Source organism: Trachypithecus francoisi, unplaced genomic scaffold (assembly GCF_009764315.1).
Source record: "Trachypithecus francoisi isolate TF-2019V2 unplaced genomic scaffold, Tfra_2.0 Lachesis_group15, whole genome shotgun sequence".
In the NCBI taxonomy this organism is placed as follows: Eukaryota; Metazoa; Chordata; class Mammalia; order Primates; family Cercopithecidae; genus Trachypithecus; species Trachypithecus francoisi.
This window is the reverse complement of record NW_022681460.1, coordinates 1,112,343-1,130,675: the sequence shown is the minus strand read 5'-3', so window position 1 is coordinate 1,130,675 and position 18,333 is coordinate 1,112,343. Positions and strand designations below refer to the sequence as shown.

General features: G+C 38.3%; 1 protein-coding gene across 3 annotated transcripts in view; it reads right to left on the bottom strand.

Moving 5' to 3' along the window:
- WDR27 (WD repeat domain 27) overlaps nucleotides 1-18,333 on the bottom strand; it is a 244,945-nt gene that overhangs the window by 147,146 nt on the left and 79,466 nt on the right. For 2 of the 3 annotated variants that reach the window (XM_033234187.1, XM_033234186.1), the window contains exon 23: nucleotides 9,102-9,204. In XM_033234187.1, coding sequence (XP_033090078.1) covers nucleotides 9,102-9,204 — 103 coding nt within the window. Of the gene's footprint in view, nucleotides 1-6,131; nucleotides 6,257-9,101; nucleotides 9,205-18,333 lie in introns of all 3 variants that reach the window. The other variant, XR_004442681.1, reaches the window with a different exon arrangement.

The following is an 18,333-nucleotide window of genomic DNA, read 5'->3' as shown; positions in this document are numbered from 1 at the left end:
CACGGGTCTAACCAGCAGACAGTGGTACGTGCCTAAGGCAGCAGTAGCCTTAAGGCCTTGGGAATTGGCTGTTGCCTGTGGCCTTGTTATATGACTCCATTACCCTTTGATTTCTTCTTTTCTCTTTGGCATAAGATGTGCCTGGCTCATCTTGTAAGTCTTCTGCCACAGACCTGGAACCAGCTCTCCACCCAGGGAGTTCTGGCTTCTATTAGTGGGGAATGGCATTTAGAGGCTGCAAAGAGGGTACTAAGGGTGATGGCTGGAATGTCACTGCTTCCAAGCACCTTCCGTGGCGGGAGCTAAGAAATACTGGTATTCGTGCACCAGTTCCACATGGTTTTAATTTGAAAGGCTTTCCAACATAAATTAATGGCTGACAGGGCAAGTTCTCCCTATCATAATGTTCTTTTTTTTCAGGGGTATTCTGACCGTTGTTACTTGTTTATTCTCCCAAGTAACTTTACAATCAAACAGTACAGCTACAGAAAAACCTACTGGAATTTTGTTGTTGTTGGGGCAGTGTTAAATTTACAAATTACCTACAGAGAACTGCCTTCTTTATGAAACTAAATCTTCCTATCCAAGAACAAGTTACGATTTTGCGTTTGTCCAAGTCTACACTTCTGGGGGAAAAAACAAAATGTTCTTAGTGCAGGTTTCGCAGAAATCTTGTTAATACCTGAATGGTTTATCCTTTTTGAGGCGATTCTCAATGAGTTGTCCTCTTCCACTATAACTTTTCAGAGGTTATTTTTTTGTACCTATAAAGACCATTGAATTCCATATATTAATTTAAACACTACTAATCTTTCACTTAATTATTTTATTGTTCATATGGGCCACTAATTCTCTTGGGTTTTCCAGATATGCAATCTTGTTACCTATGAATAAACGTAATTTTCACTGTTCTTTTCAGTGGTAATATCTGGTAAGTCGTCCTGTCTAATTTCATAGGGAAATATCTCCAATACCCTGTAAAATAGTCGCGGAATTAATGAACGTTCTGGCTCTGTTCCCAACCATAGAATACCTCTAAAGTTTTCTCAGTAAGATGTCAGCTTTTGGGCTGAGATAAGCATTTTATCATTTGAAAGAGGCATTCATGGATTCCTCTTTTACCGGGTGTTTCAGCAGAAATGAATCCAGAATTTTATTGAAACAGCTTTCTGCATCCAGGAACATGGTTGTAAGAGTCCTCTTTTTATACTAGTTAATATTATGAAGGAATTATTAGTGAATTTATTGATAGTAAATCATCCTTGCATTCTATGCATAACCCACTTAGACATGATAAATTATTGTTAATGCACTAATTCTGTGTTCTACTTAAGCTTTTCAATTGATATTCATAAATGAAATATAACTCCTTTCTGAAATTTCATCAAGTTTTCTATCAGTTATGGTTACTTCAAAAAGCAGCCTGATGTCTTCCTTCTTTCTCCACGCTTTAAAACAGTTAAGTATCTTTGGGACTATTTGATGTTTAAGAGGTTGGTAAAATCCCCTGAGAAAGCATATGGGCCTGGTACTGTTTCACAAGGAGCTCTTAGAAAATGTTCTCAATTTCTTCTAAGAAAAGTGGCCTGTTAAATTTGTTTCTACTTTGGGGGCCAGTTTGATCAGCTAAATTTCTGTGACTCAACTATTTGTATCGAGGCTTTCATATTAATTTGCACAAATTATGAGCAGCAGTCTCATGATTTTCAAAATCCTTCTGCTCCATGCTTTTGCCTACTCGTTGCTTATTAATTATAGATTAAGCTTTCTCTATTAAAAAAAAATGCACTGATTAAGTTATTTTGTTGCTTGTGTTTTTAAAATACTAGTGTTTTGGCCAGGCATGGTGGCTCATGCCTGTAATCCCTGCACTTTAGGAGGCCGAGGCAGGTGGATCACTTGAGGTCAGGAGTTTGAGACCAGCCTGGCCAACGTGGTGAAACGCCATCTCTACTAAAAACACAAAACTTAGCTGGGCATGGTGGCGGGCACCTGAAATCCAAGCTACTGGGGAGGCTGAGGCAAGAGAATCTCTTGAACCCAGGAGGCGGAGGTTGCAGTGAGCTGAGATCGTGCCACAGAACTCCAACCTGGGTGACAGAGCGACACTGTCTCAAAAAGCAAACAAACCAACAACAAAAAAAATACAACTAGTGTTTTAATTTATTTATTAGTTCTACTGATTTTCTGTTTTCTAAATTATCACCTGCTTTTCTATCAATTTATTTCTTCTGATTTACTTTGCTGTTCCTTGTCTGGCTTTTTAGTTAGATATTCATTTATTTTTTCCCTTTTAAAATGTATGATGTGGGTATTTGGTGCTATAAATTTCCCCTCAAAAACTGGTTTATGGGTATTCCAGAGACACTGATACGTCATGTTAGAAACAGCATTACTTTCAAGAAATTCTACAATTTCATATTTGTTTTACACCTTTAAACCAAGAGTTGCTTAACAGATGGAATTTTAATATTTAGATGGAAGAAACTTTTTGGTTTTTAAATTTGTACTTTGATTGCATTATAGTGAGAAAATGTTGATTTTGTGTTCTTTTTTTAATTTATTGAGCTTTTTTCTGGATTCATTTACGGTCATTGTTCATAGATATTTGATGTGCACTTGAAAATAAGACGCCTTCCTTGTTGGCAGACAAACATTACTATGAATATCTATAAAATAATGCATTATCAATTATGATATAGAAATTTCCTACAACCTTATAATCTCCGTGCACCTGACCTGCCAAGGACTGACACAGATGCATCAGTCCCATTATTAATGTGTGGCTATTTATTATCTGGTTCTTATTGTTTCCACCTTGTGAAATTTGTTTATTCTCCTCAAAATTAGATACTAACATACATTGTATTTTCATTGTGAATTCTGGCCTTTGGCATTATAAGTATCTTTGCCTCATAATTTTTTGGTTGAATTGTGTTTTGTGCGATATTAAAATCATATCATCTGCTTTATTTTTATTTTCATTTGCCTGGTGTACATTAAACATCTCTTCTTTTTAATCCTTCCTGGATCACTTCGGCTTAAGGCATCTCCTATATTCAGCATGGACCCAGATTTTTTTCCTCATCTGTAAAATCCAATCTGAAAGTTTTTTTCTTTTTTTCCTTAAACATTGATATGAGCCAGGCATGGTGGATCAGACCTGTAATCCCAGCACTTTGGGAGGCTGAGGCTGGAGGCCTGAAGCCAATTGTTTGAGAGCAGCCTGGACCACACAGTGAAACCTCATCTCTAAAAAACTAATGAGCCAAGCCGCATGGCATGTGCCTGTAGTTCCAGCTATGTGGGAGGCTGGGGCAAGGGGATGGATTGAGCCCAGAATTTCAAGCTCATAGTGGGCCATGATCATGCCACTGCACTTCAGCCTGGGCTAACAGAGCAAGACTCAAAAATAAACAAAAACAACAACAACAAAGACATCAATATGACTGGCACTTCCATCTCAGTTTCATCCTAGTATTTTATTTTTAATTCTATGTAATGTATGGCACTTTATGGTCTATTTTATTTGTCCTATCTAGGTATTTCTTTGGGCACTTAAAAATGGCAGAATTCTTGTTCCAGCAGTTATATTTTATTAAAAGCTTTATACAAAACTCTTGGTCCACTCCTAAGACAATGCATGTTGGTTCACTACTATGCCCAACAGTGAGGCTGTCTAGCAACCATTTTTCCATCTCTCTTCCTCTACATCCAATTTTAGTCATAATTATCTTAATATTTATACTCAAATTACATTTAAGAGCTTACAATTCTATTGTCAGCTTCAACTGATCTCTTCTTACTCAATTAACATCTACAAGTAGAATCAAGAGATGTATTCTACTTTCTAGTTATATTCTCACATCTCCCAGTTTTATACTATTAAACTGTAACAGACAGAACATTTACAAAGTATTCTGTCGTACCTTCATTCCCACCTTTTGATCTTCCATAGTTAAACACATTCACTGTTCACCTTGAACCTTTCGCTGAAACTTCTTCAATCCTACCTTGGCTTTATAAAGCTTTTTTTTTTCAATATAACTCAAGGGAACACCATTCAGTTCTGGCATATTCATAACTGTGTGTCTGGTTTTATACTCAAAAAAAAAAATTTAGCTGAATATTAAAATTCTTGAATCAGATTATCTTTTCTGAGTATGTTAAGTATGTTCTTCCCAATGTTTTTTTTAACAAAAAAAAATGATGATTTACAAAAGTCCAATCCAAGTTGATACTGTTTTCCTTATGAGCATTTGAACAGTTTACATGGATCCACAAAGGTGTTTTGTGGTTAATGTTGATAGTCAAATGGATTTATTAAGCTATATTTCTATGCAAACTAGTCTGGGTCAGTTTTCCCAGGGGTTCCTGCAATATCTAGATTTAACGAAATTTTTTTAATTTTAGAAAATATATTTTTGAATTATAATATTAATTATTTGTTCTGTTCAACTGACTTTTTAAAAAAATGTCCAGGGACTCCATTTATATGTAGGTTGAATCTCCTTTGCTAAACTTCTATATTTACGTTTTCACCTTGAATTTCTTTTATCATTTTCTTTATTTACTTCTCTCATTTGTATCCTTTTCCCCTATTGTGCTCTCTGTATTTGCTTTCTATAATATGCCTTTGCATTTGGCCTTTATTTCTGAATTTTTTTCTAATGCTTTCCTAACTTTCATCAGTTCTCATTTCATATACTCCTGTTGTCTAGCAATTTCTGATGTTGTATGTGTTTTCTTAACTTTCTTAAGCTAATTTGCAAATATATCATTAGTTTCCCCCTGTTTAGCAGACACATTTTTCTGGTGTAGTTTTGCGTTCTGTCAGGCTATTTTTTGGTTCATCCTTTTATTATTATTATTATCATTATTATTATTATTATAAAAAGAACTGTGATATCCAGAAGTTGTATGACACAGAAAGTAGGATATATAGAAAAAAATCGAGAGAGAAGATAGATAGGCAATTTGGAGGCATGTTGTGAAAGTCCTTTGAAGCCACACGTAAGATCTTGGTTCTACATGGAGACCAGCAGAATATCTTAAACACATAGTATTTACAAAGAAAAGTGTGATCGTATTTACATTAAAAAGTGTCATGATCATCAATAATCTGTTTGTTTTCTAATCGTTTCTAGTCATTAAGAGAAGTACCATGGACGGAAGGTACCCCCAAAGGCATTTGTTAAGACCCTAAACCCCAGTGTGATCACATTTGGAGGTGGGGCCTCTGAAAGGCGATTAGCTTCAGATGAGGACATGAGAGGGGCCCCCAGGATGGGATTAGGACCCCTCTAAGAAGAGGACATGTTGGTCGGGCGTGGTGGCTCAGGCCTGTCATCCCAGCACTTTGGGAGGCCGAGACGGGCGGATCACGAGGTCAGGAGATCGAGACCATCCTGGCTAACACGGTGAAACCCCGTCTCTACTAAAAATACAAAAAACTAGCCGGGCGAGGTGGCGGGCGCCTGTAGTCCCAGCTGCTCGGGAGGCTGAGGCAGGAGAATGGCCTGAACCCTGGAGGCGGAGCTTGCAGTGAGCTGAGATCCGGCCACTGCACTCCAGCCTGGGCGACAGAGCGAGACTCCGCCTCAAAAAAAAAAAAAAAAGAAGAAGAGGACATGTGAGGACACAGGAGAAGATGCACCTGCAAGCCAGGAGGAGAGCCCACACCAGGAAATGAACAGACAGGCACCCTGATCTCGGACTTGCAGCCTGCAGAGCCGTAAGGAATAATTCTTGCTGTTTAGGCCACCCGGTCTTTGGAATTCTGTTATGGCAGCCTGAGCTGAATGAGTGAGCTGTACCAGCTATGAATTCTCTTAGTTTCCTTTCATCATAGATTATCTTTATTTTGCCTTCATTCCTAAAGCATATTTATGGTTATGGAATTCTGACTTGACAGTTCTTATAGCACTTTAAAAATGCTGTTTCACCATTTTCTGGCTGCATTTGTTTCTAATGAGAAACCAGTATTCACACCAAATAAAGGAATATGCCCCTAGTGTGCTGCCTGTTCCAGTGACCTGCCTACATTGAGCATTGCACTCACGCAGATGTTGAATGTAAGAAAATGGAGACCAAAAAATTTCAAGAAAATTCAATATACGCAGTTCACTTACATTTGGCTCCTAAATGAATGGTGCATACTTCAGAAATCTCATTCATTTCCTGGGCAACATACAGGGAGTGCTCAAGTATTTGAAACAAATGAAAGCCAGGAAGCTGTCCTAGGCAACAGGAGCTTCTGGAAGAGAAGTGGATTTGATGAGTAGATTTGAATAGAGATCTTGGGTACATGACTGGATACAGAGAAACAAATCAGAGGGGAAAAAAATCCATTATTCTGTTGGTGGTTGTGGAGCTGGTGGTAAGGATGTTCAAAATTGCAAAAAAGTCACTTATTGTCAGTTGTATCCAAATGGTGGCAAACAGGCTATACTGTTAAATAAAAGTTGCTTATTTTAATCTTCGGAGTTGCTTTAATTTTTAAATTACTTATTGGCTGCCTGGTAGTTACGTTTTATAACACAGTTTCCTTTGGAAAAAAACACAGGTGTCCATTTCTACACATTTTTCACATGGTAACACCACTATGTTCAGAGAGGAGCTTCAGTATCAATCACAGCAGATGCCCAAGGTGTCAGAGCCGCATGCTTACTTAGTTATGAACAAGCAAAATTTTAGAATAACTTTGCCTATTTTCCATAAAAAAAAGTTTCACTGTTATTTCATTCTTACCAGTTAAACTGAATAAGAAAAAATGTTAGGAAAATACAACTGTCTCTCAGATCAATTGTAAGGCAATTTTTTCCAAATAAACTTTATGATTCCCTTTAATTTTTGGAATGTCCTTATACGTTGTTTTTATCCATTCAGGCTGCTATAAGAAAATCCCATAAGCTCAGTAGCTTCTAAACCACATACACTCATGTCCGGAAGCTGGGAAGTTCAAGGCCAAGAGGCCGGTCAATTTGGTGTTTGGTGAGGATGGAATCTGGTTCCCAGACGGCGCCTTCTCCCTTTGTCTTCACGTGGTGGAAGGTGGTGGAAGAAGCAAGCGAGGGAGCTCTCGGGAGGCTCTTTTATACGGGACTAATTCCATTCACGTGGGGTCCGCTCTCAAGATCTAATCACCTCCCGAAGATCTCATCTCCTCTAACACCATCATCCTGGGGTGAGGGTTTCCACGTGCGAAGTTAGAAGGAACACACACACCCATATATTCTATGTTTTTAGATAAGCCTTATAGAACAGTGATGAAGTGAACTGTCCATAAGGCTCAAAATATGTCCAAGTCCTAACACCCAGTACTTGTGAATGTGATCTTATTTGGAAATAGGATTTTTGGCAGATGTAATTAACTGAAGGGTATTGAGATCAGCTTGGATTTCGGGTGGGCTGTAAACCCAGTATCAGTGTTTTCTTAGTCTGTTTTGTGATGCTGTAACACAATACCTGAAACTGGGTAATATGCAAGGAATGGAAATGTATGTTCTTACAGTCCTGGAGGCTGGAAAACCCAAGGTCAAAGAGCCAGAATCTGGCAAGGCCTCCCTTTGGCATAATCACACAGCAGAAGGTGAAAGGGCCTCCAGGCAAGAGAGGGACAAACTCGCCCTTTGTAAGGACCCCATTCTCATGGTAATGGCGTTAATCCTTGCAGGAGGCCCACCCCTCATGGCCTAAGCACCTCTTCAAGTTCCCACCTCTGAATACTGCTCCACTGGCCAGCAAATTTCAACATGAGTTCTGGAGGAGACATTCAAGCCTAGCTAGTGTCCCCAAGAGAAAGAACAGGGAGAGAGAGACGTGCAGAGGAGGAAAGGCCACTTGGAAACGGAGGCAGAGGCTCGAATGAGGCAGCCGCACGCCAGGGAACCCCAGGGACTGTAGCAGCCACAGAGGCCAGGGAAGCGTGGAAGTTTCCTCCCTCAGACCCTGTGAAGGGGCCAGCCCTGCTGATGCTTTCTCAGACTTCTGGCCTCCATAGCCAGCAGAAAATAAATGTCTACTTTTTTTAACCCTTTTCCTGTTTAGAATTTAAAAATGCAGGTTACTGCCAGCGCTCATTTAACTTTACATAAACATGCTATTTGAGGCTGAAGCAAATGTGACTGATTTTCAATGTGAAAATAAAATACAAAAACTGTTTTTGAAGTTATTTCTAAACAGAACTAACATCAGAATCATCTGCATCATCAGAATCATCTACTTCAGAAAAATTGGATTCATCAAATGAATCTTCAGCCAGTAACTATTCAGGAACGACGTTATCATCATGCCTAGAAATGAGACATTTTCCAGAATTTGGCATTTTCAGCAATCAAGAATTACTATATTTTGTAAATGAAAATGCCACTCCTAAAACCAGAATGCTATAGATAGAATGATGTCTTTTGTTTCCAAAGTCAAGATACTAAAGCAATGAGAAACTAATAAGAAAAGCAGGGTATTTTGAGGCAACACAATCGTGAGGTGAATGCTGTAGCTGCAAGGCCGCCCATGAGGATTCTTGGGGCGAACGGGAAAAGGGTTAAGCCTCCAAGCTTGTGGTAGTTTGTGGCATCCCTAGGAAATTAATACAGGCTTTTTAAAATATATTATGGACAAATGGATGTGTATTAGTACCTGCCCCAAATCCACCAAGAGGCACGTGCGCATAATGTGTAATGGGGGGGGGGGGTGGCAACCCCATTAACATAAGCACATTGTTTCCTAAGGATCTAACTTAGGAAAGAATCACACCATTAAATACACAGGATCTGGTGTTTCACTAATTAATATTATAATCTTGTAATAAAAAAGAAAATACAACGTGTAGCACAGTGTCTTTCAAAGAGTAGGCACTCAACAAGTATCTGTGAAACGATTAATAATTCATGAGTGATTACTGTTTATCATGCTTCAGTAAAAACATCTTTCATACCTCACACATTATTAAAATGCTATTACTGTGTAAGAGTCTTAAAATATTGACCAACAGTCCAGCTGCAAGTAGGTTTCTATTCTAATATGCAACAATATTAAACAGTCTACACATTACCAAAGTCTAGAATCTCTACATTTATAGACTGTCAAACAACACATACGTGTCTGTCCTCGGCCCCACAAGCCGCGAATCGCCCACAAGCACTGAAAGCAATTCCACATGGATAGCCGCGGGAGGGATGCCCTTCAAAGTGGCGCTCACACCTACGGGAGGAAAGAAACACCAGCAGAAAAATCATTTTTAAATTTGAATGCAAAATAGAGGAAAGAAAACAACTTGTTGTTTTGCTTCACAAAAAGGAACAAATGAATAATGGAAGAATATTTTATATGTAACGATTATTAAATGGTTAATGGGTCTCTCCAGAGATATTTAAAAATAATTCAAACACTATTCAAAATCTTAAATTCCCAAAGATGACAAAACTAATAGTAAATAAGCTTTTATATATGATAAATATTAAATGTAAACATATTCTGGAAATTTTTAAAATATCAAAACAAACCTAACAAATCTTCTAAAATAATAAATTATTTCGATAAATTATTCAGAGACGTTTTGGAGGCAAAACATTGTATCAAGGGTGGTTAAGTTTCACAACTATTTAAAAAGTACCATATAAAATTTGTTTATTGTGAAAAATGCCAAGGAATTCTTGTTAATTTTATGGAGAGAATCTCCAACACCTTTTGGAGATTACCAGTGCCTTCCCAAGAAGACTCCACAAGCACTGAGCAGCACTGGGCTGGAGACCACAAAGATGCCTCACAGGGTCCCTGCTCCAGGTGCCCTGAGTGGTGGCAAAGTCACACAGCACACAGGTAACAATATCAATACAAAATACGAATACGATACGATAGGATACAATACAACACAAACACAATACAACACAAATGCAAATACAAAATACAAATACAATACAGTACTAACAAAATACAAATACAAACACAAAATACAAACACAAAATGCAAATACAAAAGATGTTCTAGTGATTAAAGTGATGCAAGAGCAGAGCAAAGACACTCTGCTAACTGTATCCTTGTGAACAGTGTAAGTGCATGCACATACACATAAAAATCCGTATCAGCTTGTTATATTGTTACGTACATTATATATGCAGTGATCATAATTATCAGGACATATATACTTTTTTGCTTAAACAGGGTTTTATTTGTATATAATTTACATTTCATATAAATATATAAAATTAACAGAATCTATGTGACACACAATCTGTAAATAAAGCTTACGGCTGTTGATAACAATGTAACTGCCTAAACTAGCTCACTTTGGAATGCTGGAAGCCTGCTCACCTAAAGATATGCAACCTTTACATATCTAGTTACGGCTTTTACTGATATGAAATTTGCTGTAAAATAAAGTAGGACTGGCAGAAATAGTAATCAATTAGTTCTATAGAAGCAATTTCATAACAATTTCACTTTTTAAAATAAATATATACCTTTTTATTCCCTTAAAAAAGTAATTTCTGTTGACCACCTACTAGGAATACACTTATTGAACACTTTATATTTACAGGAATGATTTATATTTTCCAAACAATCTTAGGAGAATAAATTAAGAGAGCTTAGCTAAATATTTTTTTATTAACTTGTTTTCCATACAATGCCTGCAGTTCTGTATGTCACAGTAGAGGCTTACCCTAAGTCTCCTGGATCTTAAAAGGCTTCTGTCCAAATTCTCTGATGATTACAAATATGTAAATATTAATTATCCAAATGTCAATGAAAAGAAGCCCTGTGCAGTAAAGCAGTGTCCACTTCATTGTAAGACAGCAATGGAGCTGTACAACCACAGAGCCGTCTCTGGGCAGGGCTAACCGGGCTCCTCTGCAGGCAGCAGTTCAGCTAAAAACACATCTGCCCAACCACATCTATCATCTAGAATCACGCTGGATGCAGCTACTGCCTTAAAACACTCACCTGAAGAACAAAGCTATTTAAGCGTGAAATAGTTGCACATAATTGTGATAAAAATGTCATGCCTGACTATGTAATATCTTAATTTGTTGATTTTGTGTGTCAAGTTCAGTATTTTATTTATTGACTACCCATCATGTCCTATGTAGTATAAATTCTACAAAGAGAATTATTTTATTTATTTATTTATTTGAGATGGAGTCTCACTCTGTCACCCAGGCTGGAGTGCAGTGGCGTGATCTAGGCTCACTGCAACCTCTGCCTCCCAGGTTCAAGCAATTCTCCTGCCTCAGCCTCCTGAGTAGCTGGGATTACAGGCATTCACCACCACACCTGGCTAATTTTTTTATTTTTAGTAGATACATGGTTTCATCATGTTGACCAAGCTGGTCTTGAACTCCTGTGCTGGGATTACAGGTTTGAGCCTACCGCACCTAGCCGAGATAATTTCTTTTTGTGTTTTTGTTTTTTTTTTTTGAGACAGAGTCTTGCTCTGTCACCCAGGCTGGAGTGCCTTGTCACGATGGCCAATATAATTTTCTAGAAAAATTCTGTAGATGGTAATATAGGCTGTAGAAAATAACCTGAACTGTATTGTACTACTGAGAAAAGATTAAATCTTTGTAAAAATGTCATAAACATCTGTCACCATATTTGTCATACATTTAATTCCTTTTTTCTTTTACATTAATTTTTTAATTTTCACATTCTTCTTTTACTATTAAAAAAAAAAAACAGAGAAAAATCATCAAAGTGCTTATAATCCTTCCACTCAGTAACAACCCCAGAAAGTACTGTGGCACATGTACTGCACACTTTCTCTGCATATGCAAAGGGCTTTGTTTTCCTTTAACAAAGTAGAGATGCATACTATGCAGCTTTATATCCTGCTGTGTCTACCCCAGAATACACCATGAACATTTCCCTCACGATCATGTGTTTCTTGTCTAATGAGCTCAGCAAAGAGGCTACAGAGAGCACTGGCCAAAAGCAGGTGACCCGGGGCCAGGCTCAACCCTGACCCCAGCTAAGCCCCTTCTCACCAAATGAGCAGCTTTGGTGAGTTGCTCACCTCTGTGCTGCGTTTTCCCCATTCATGAAATGGGCTTAAATGAGTTCATAAAGTAAATTTCTTCTTACAGCACATCGCACATTAATAAGTGCTCTAGAAGCGTAATTGAACTGGGTTCAGGAGAAATTTAAAAATTTTTGAAATGAATGAAGGTGGTAATACAACATAGTAAAGCCTGTATGATACAGTAAAAGTAGTGTTAAGAGGAACATTTATACCATTGAATGCCTATACCAAAAAACTAGAAAGATCACAAATTAACGACCTAATGTTGCACCTCAAGGAACAAGAAAAGCACGACCAAACCAAATCCAAAGTTAGCAACAGAAAAGAAATTTAAAAGATCAGAGCAGAACTAAATGAAATAGAGACCAACAAAACAATTTAAAAGATCAACAAAATGAAGTCAGTTATTTGAGAAGATAAACAAAATTGATAAACCACCTGTAGACTAACCAAGAAAAGATGAAATCTATAAACAAAATTAGAAATGAAAAAGAGACATTACAACCAATACCACAGGAACGCAAAATATCATCAGAGACTATTATGAAAAACTACACACGCACAAAATAGAAAACCCAGAGAAAATGGATAAGCTCCCGGAAATACACAACTTCCCAAGGTTGAAGCGGGAAGAAATAGAAAACCTGAACAGACCAACAATGAGTAGAAAGACTGAATCAGGAAAAAAAAAAAAAAAAGTTTCCCAACAAAGAAAAGCCCAGGACCAGATGAATTCATAGTCAAATTCCACCAAACATATAAAGAAGAACCAGTGTCAATCCTGAAACTGTTCCAAAATGTCAAGAAGAAGGGAATTCTCCCTAATTCATTCTATGAGGCCAATATCACTCTGATACCAAAACCAGACAAGGACAAAACAAAGAAATAAAACTATAGTCCAAGATCCCTGATGAACATAAAAACTATTTTCAACAAAATACTACCAAACAGAATCCAGTAGCACATCAAGAAGCTAATACACCATGACCAAGTGAGTTTTATACCAGGGATGCAAGGATGGTTCAACATACAAAAATAAATAAATGTGATACATCACATAAACAGAATCATGGACAAAAAACATAGGATCATTTCAATAAATGCAAAAAAAAGCACTTGATAAAATTCAGCATCTCTTCATGATAAAAATCCTCAATGAAAACTAAGCATTGAAGGAATATACATAAAAATAATAAAGGCCATATATAACAATCTAATAGCCAAGGTCATACTGAATAGGGGAAAGGTGAAAGTCTGTCCTCTAAGAACTGGAACAAGACAAGGATGCCCACTGTCACCATTTCTATTCAATATAGTCCTAGAAGTCCTGGCCAGAGCAATTAGGCAAAAAAAAAAAAAAAAAAACCCAAAAAGTTAAAAAGTTGCTTTTTTTTTTTAAAAAAAAAGCAGCATCCAAATTGGTAAAGAGGACATCAAATTATCCCTGTTCACTGATAGTATAATCTTATATCTAGAAAAACCTAAAGACTCCACCAAAAACACTCTTAGATTTGATAAATTCAGTAAAATTTCAGGATACGAAATCAATGTATAAAAATCAGTAGCATTTCTATACATCAGTAATGATTTAGCTGAGAACCGGACATCAGTCCTATTTACAATAGCTACAAAAACAATGAAATACCTAGGAATATAATTAACCAAGGAGGTAAAAGATCTCTATAGGGAAAACGATAAAACATCAATGAAAGAAACTACAGATAACACAAACAAATAGAAAAATGTCCTATGCTCATGGATCAGAAGAATTAATATGATTAAAATTACCATACTGCCCAAAGCAATCTAGAGTTACAATGCAATGCCTTTCAAAATACCAATGTTGTTTTACACAACATTATAAAAAAAAAACAGAACACCCTAAACTTCATAAGGAACCAAAAAAGAGCCCAAATGGCCAAAGTAATCCTAAATAAAAAGAACAAAGCTGAAGGCATCACATTCCCTGACTTCAAATTATACTACAAGGTTATAGGAACCAAAACAACATGGTACTGGCATAAAAATAGACATATAGACCAATGGACCAGAATCCAGAACTCAGAAATAAAACTACACATTTACAGTCAACTGATCTTTGAAAGTTGACAAAATCAACAAAATCTCTGCATCCTTGCCAGCATCTGTTACTTTTTGTCTTTTTAGTAATAACCATTCTGACTGGTGTAAGATGAAATCTCATTGTGGTTTTAATTTGAATTTCTCTGATGATTAGTGATGGGGAAAGGACACCGTTTTTAATAAATAGTGCTTGAAAAACTGGATAGCTATAGGCAAAAGAATGAAATTGGACCCCATATACAAAAATAAACTCAAGGTGGATTAAAGACTTAAGTGTAAAACCTGAAACTATGAAAATACTAAAAGAAAATCTAGAAAAAAACTCTTCCAGACATCGGTCTAGGCAAATAATTCATGACTAAGAACTCAAAACCGGAGGCAACAAAAACAAAAATAGACAAATATGACTTAATTAAACAAAAATAGTCTGCACAGCAAAATAAATAATCAACAGAGTTAATGGAAAACCTGCAGAATGGGGGAAAACTTGAAAACTGCATTTTACAGGGGACTAATATCCAAAATTTACAAGGAACTCAAACGACTCAACAAAAAATACCACAAATAATTCCATTAAAAAGTGGGCAAAGGACACGAATAGATATTTTTACTTGATTTAAAGTTCTGGGACACATGTGCAGGATGTGCAGGTTTGTTACATAGGTAAACATGTGCTATGGTGGTTTGCTGCACAGATCAACCCATCACCTAGGTATTAAGCCCCACAAGCATTAGGTATTTATCCTGATGCTCTTCCTCTCCACAGCCCCCTGACAGGCCCCAGTGTGTGACGTTCCCCTCCCTGTGTCCATGTGTTCTCATTGTTCAGCTCCCACTTATAATGCAGTGTTCGGTTTTATGTTCCTGTGTTAGTTTGCTGAGGATAATGGCTTCCAGCTCCGTCCATGTCCCTGCAAAAAAACACGATCTTATTCCTTTTTATGGCTGCCTAGTATTCCATGGTGTATATGTACCACATTTTCTTTGTTCCTATCTATCATTGATGGGCATCTGGATTGATTCCATGTGTTTGCTATTGTGAATAGTGCTGTAATGAACATATGCATGCATGTATCTTTACAATAGAATGATTTATATTCCTTTGGATATATACCCAGTAATGGGAATGCTGGGTCACATGATATTTCTGGTTCTAGGTCTTTGAGGAAATGCCACATTGTCTTCCACAATGGTTGAACTAATGTACATTCCCACCAACAGTATAAAAGCGTTTTAAAAGAGGATATACAAATGACCAGCAAGCATATGAAAAATGCTCAACATCACTAATCATCAGAGAAATTCAAATTATAACCACAATGAGATTTCATCTTACACCAGTCAGAATGGTTATTACTAAAAAGACAAAAAGTAACAGATGCTGGCAAGGATGCAGAGAAAAGGGAAAGTTTATACACTGCTGACGGGAATGTAAATTAGTACAACCTCTATGCAAAAACAACGTGAAGATCTCTCAAAGGACTAAAAATATAACTACCATTCACTTCAGAAACTCCACTACTGGGTATCTACCCAAAGAAAAAGAAACCGGCCGGGCGCGGTGGCTCAAGCCTGTAATCCCAGTACTTTGGGAGGCCGAGGCGGGCGGATCACGAGGTCAAGAGATCGAGACCATCCTGGCTAACACGGTGAAACCCCGTCTCTACTAAAAAAATACAAAAAGCTAGCCGGGCGAGGTGGCGGGCGCCTGTAGTCCCAGCTACTCCGGAGGCTGAGGCAGGAGAATGGCGTGAACCCGGGAGGCGGAGCTTGCAGTGAGCTGAGATCCGGCCACTGCACTCCAGCCCGGGCGACAGAGCGAGACTCCGTATCAAAAAAAAAAAAAAAAAGAAAAAGAAACCATTATTTCAAAAAGACACACGCACTCATATGTTTATTGCAACACTATTTACGATACCAAAGATATGGAATAAATCTAAGTGCCCATTAACAGATGACTGAATAAAGAAAATGTAGTATATTTGTGTGTATATACACACACACACATATATAATGTAATATTATTCAGCCATGAAAAAATGAAATCATCTTTTGCAGTACATGGATGGAAGTAGAGGGCATGATCTTACGTGAAACAACTCAGAAACAGAACGACAAATACACATGTTCCCACTTATGTGTGGGAGATAAATGATGTGCATACATGGACATACAGTATGAAACCATAGACACTGGAGACTCAGAAGGGTAGAGGGTGGGAAGGAGATGGAGGAAGAAAAATTATTTAATGGGTAGAATGCACATTATTTGGGTGATGGATACCTTAAAAGTCCTGACTTCACCACTACAAATCTGACCACGTAACAAAATTACACTTGCACTTCCTAAATATATACAAATAAAAAAATATACAAATAAGCAATAATAACTAGAAAATGGATATTGCTAGCTGTTTGCTGAGTACTAAGAAGATGCCAGGAGTTAACTACACAGTCATGCATCACTTAATGCCAGGGATACATTCTGGGAAATATGTTATTAGGCAATTTTGTCCCTGTGTGAATGTCACAGAGCATACTTACACATACCTAGATGATGTAGCCTACTATGCACCTAAGCTGTGTGGTGTAGCCTATTGCTGCTAGGCTACAAACATGTATAGCATGCAACTGTACTAAGCAACTGTAACACAATGGTAATTCTGTGTGTATCTAAACAAAGAAAAGGCACAGTAAAAATACGGTATAAAAGAAAAATGAAATCTCCATACTGTTTTCCATGGAACTAAAAATAGATTTCTTAAAGCACTAAAAGCAGATCTGGCATACAATCCAGCCATCTCATTACTGGGTATCTACCCAGAGGAAAATAAGTCATTATATCGCAAAGACACTGTGTGTGTATGTTTATTGCAGTACAATTCACAATTGCAAAGATATGGAACCAATCTAAGTGCCCATCGACCAATGTATTCGTCCATTTTCACGCTGCTGATAAAGACATACCCTAAACTGGGCAATTTACAAAAAAAAAAAAGAGGTTTAATTGGACTTACAGTTCCACGTGCCTGGGAAAGCCTCACCATCATGGTGGAAGGCAAGGAGGGGCAAGTCCCATCTTACATGAATGGCAGCAAGCAAAGACAGAATGAGGAAGAAACCCCTGATAAAACCAGATCTCATGAGACTTACTCACTACCACAAGAACAGTATGGGGGAAACTGCCCACATGATTCAGTTATTTCCAACCAGGTCCCTCCCACAACACATGGGAATTATGGGAGTTCAATTCAAGATGAGATTTGGGTGGGGACACAGAGCCAAACCATATCATTCCACCCATGGCCCTCCAAATCTCATGTCCTCACATTTCAAAACCAACCATGTCTTCTCAACAGTCCCCCAAAGTCTTAACTCATGTCAGCATTAACCCAAAAGTGCACAGTCCAAAGTCTCATCTGAGACAAGCCAAGTCCCTTCTGCCTATGAGCCTGTAAAATCAAAAGCAAGCTAGTTACTTTCTAGATACAGTGGGGGTACAGGTATTGGGTAAATACAGCTGTTCCAAACAGGAGAAATTGGCCAAAACGAAGGGGCTAGAGGCCCCATGCAAGTCTGAAATCCAGTGGGGCAGTCAAATCTTAAAGCTCCAAAATGATCTCCTTTGACACCAAGTCTCACACCCAGGCCACACTGATGTGAGAGCTGGGTTCCATGATTGTGGGCGGCTTTGTCCCTGTGGCTTTGTGGAGTATAACCTCCATCCAAGCTGCTTTCACAGGCTGGTGTTGAGTGTCTGCAGCCTCTCCATACTCATGGTGCGAGCTGTCGTGGATCTATCATTCTGGGGTCTGGAGGATGGCCGCCCTCTTCTCACAGCTCCACTCGGCAGTGCCCCAGTAGGGACTCTGTGTGGGGGCTTTGACCCCACACTTCCCCTGTGCACTGGCCTGGCAGAGGTTCTCCAAGGGAGTCCCACCCCTGCAGAAAACATCTGCCTGGGCATCCAGGCGTTTCCATACATCTTCTGAAATCTAGGCAGAGGTTCCCAAACCTCAATTCTTGACCTCTGTGTATCCGCAGGCTCAACACCACATGGAAGCTGCCAAGGATTGGGGCTTGCACCCTCTGAAGCCATGGCATGAGCTCTACGTTGGCCCCTTTCAGCCATGGCTGGAGCAGCTGGGACACAGGGCACCAAGTCCCTAGGCTGCACACAGCTCAGGGATCCTGGGCCAGACCCATGAAACCACTTTTTCCTCTCAGACCTCT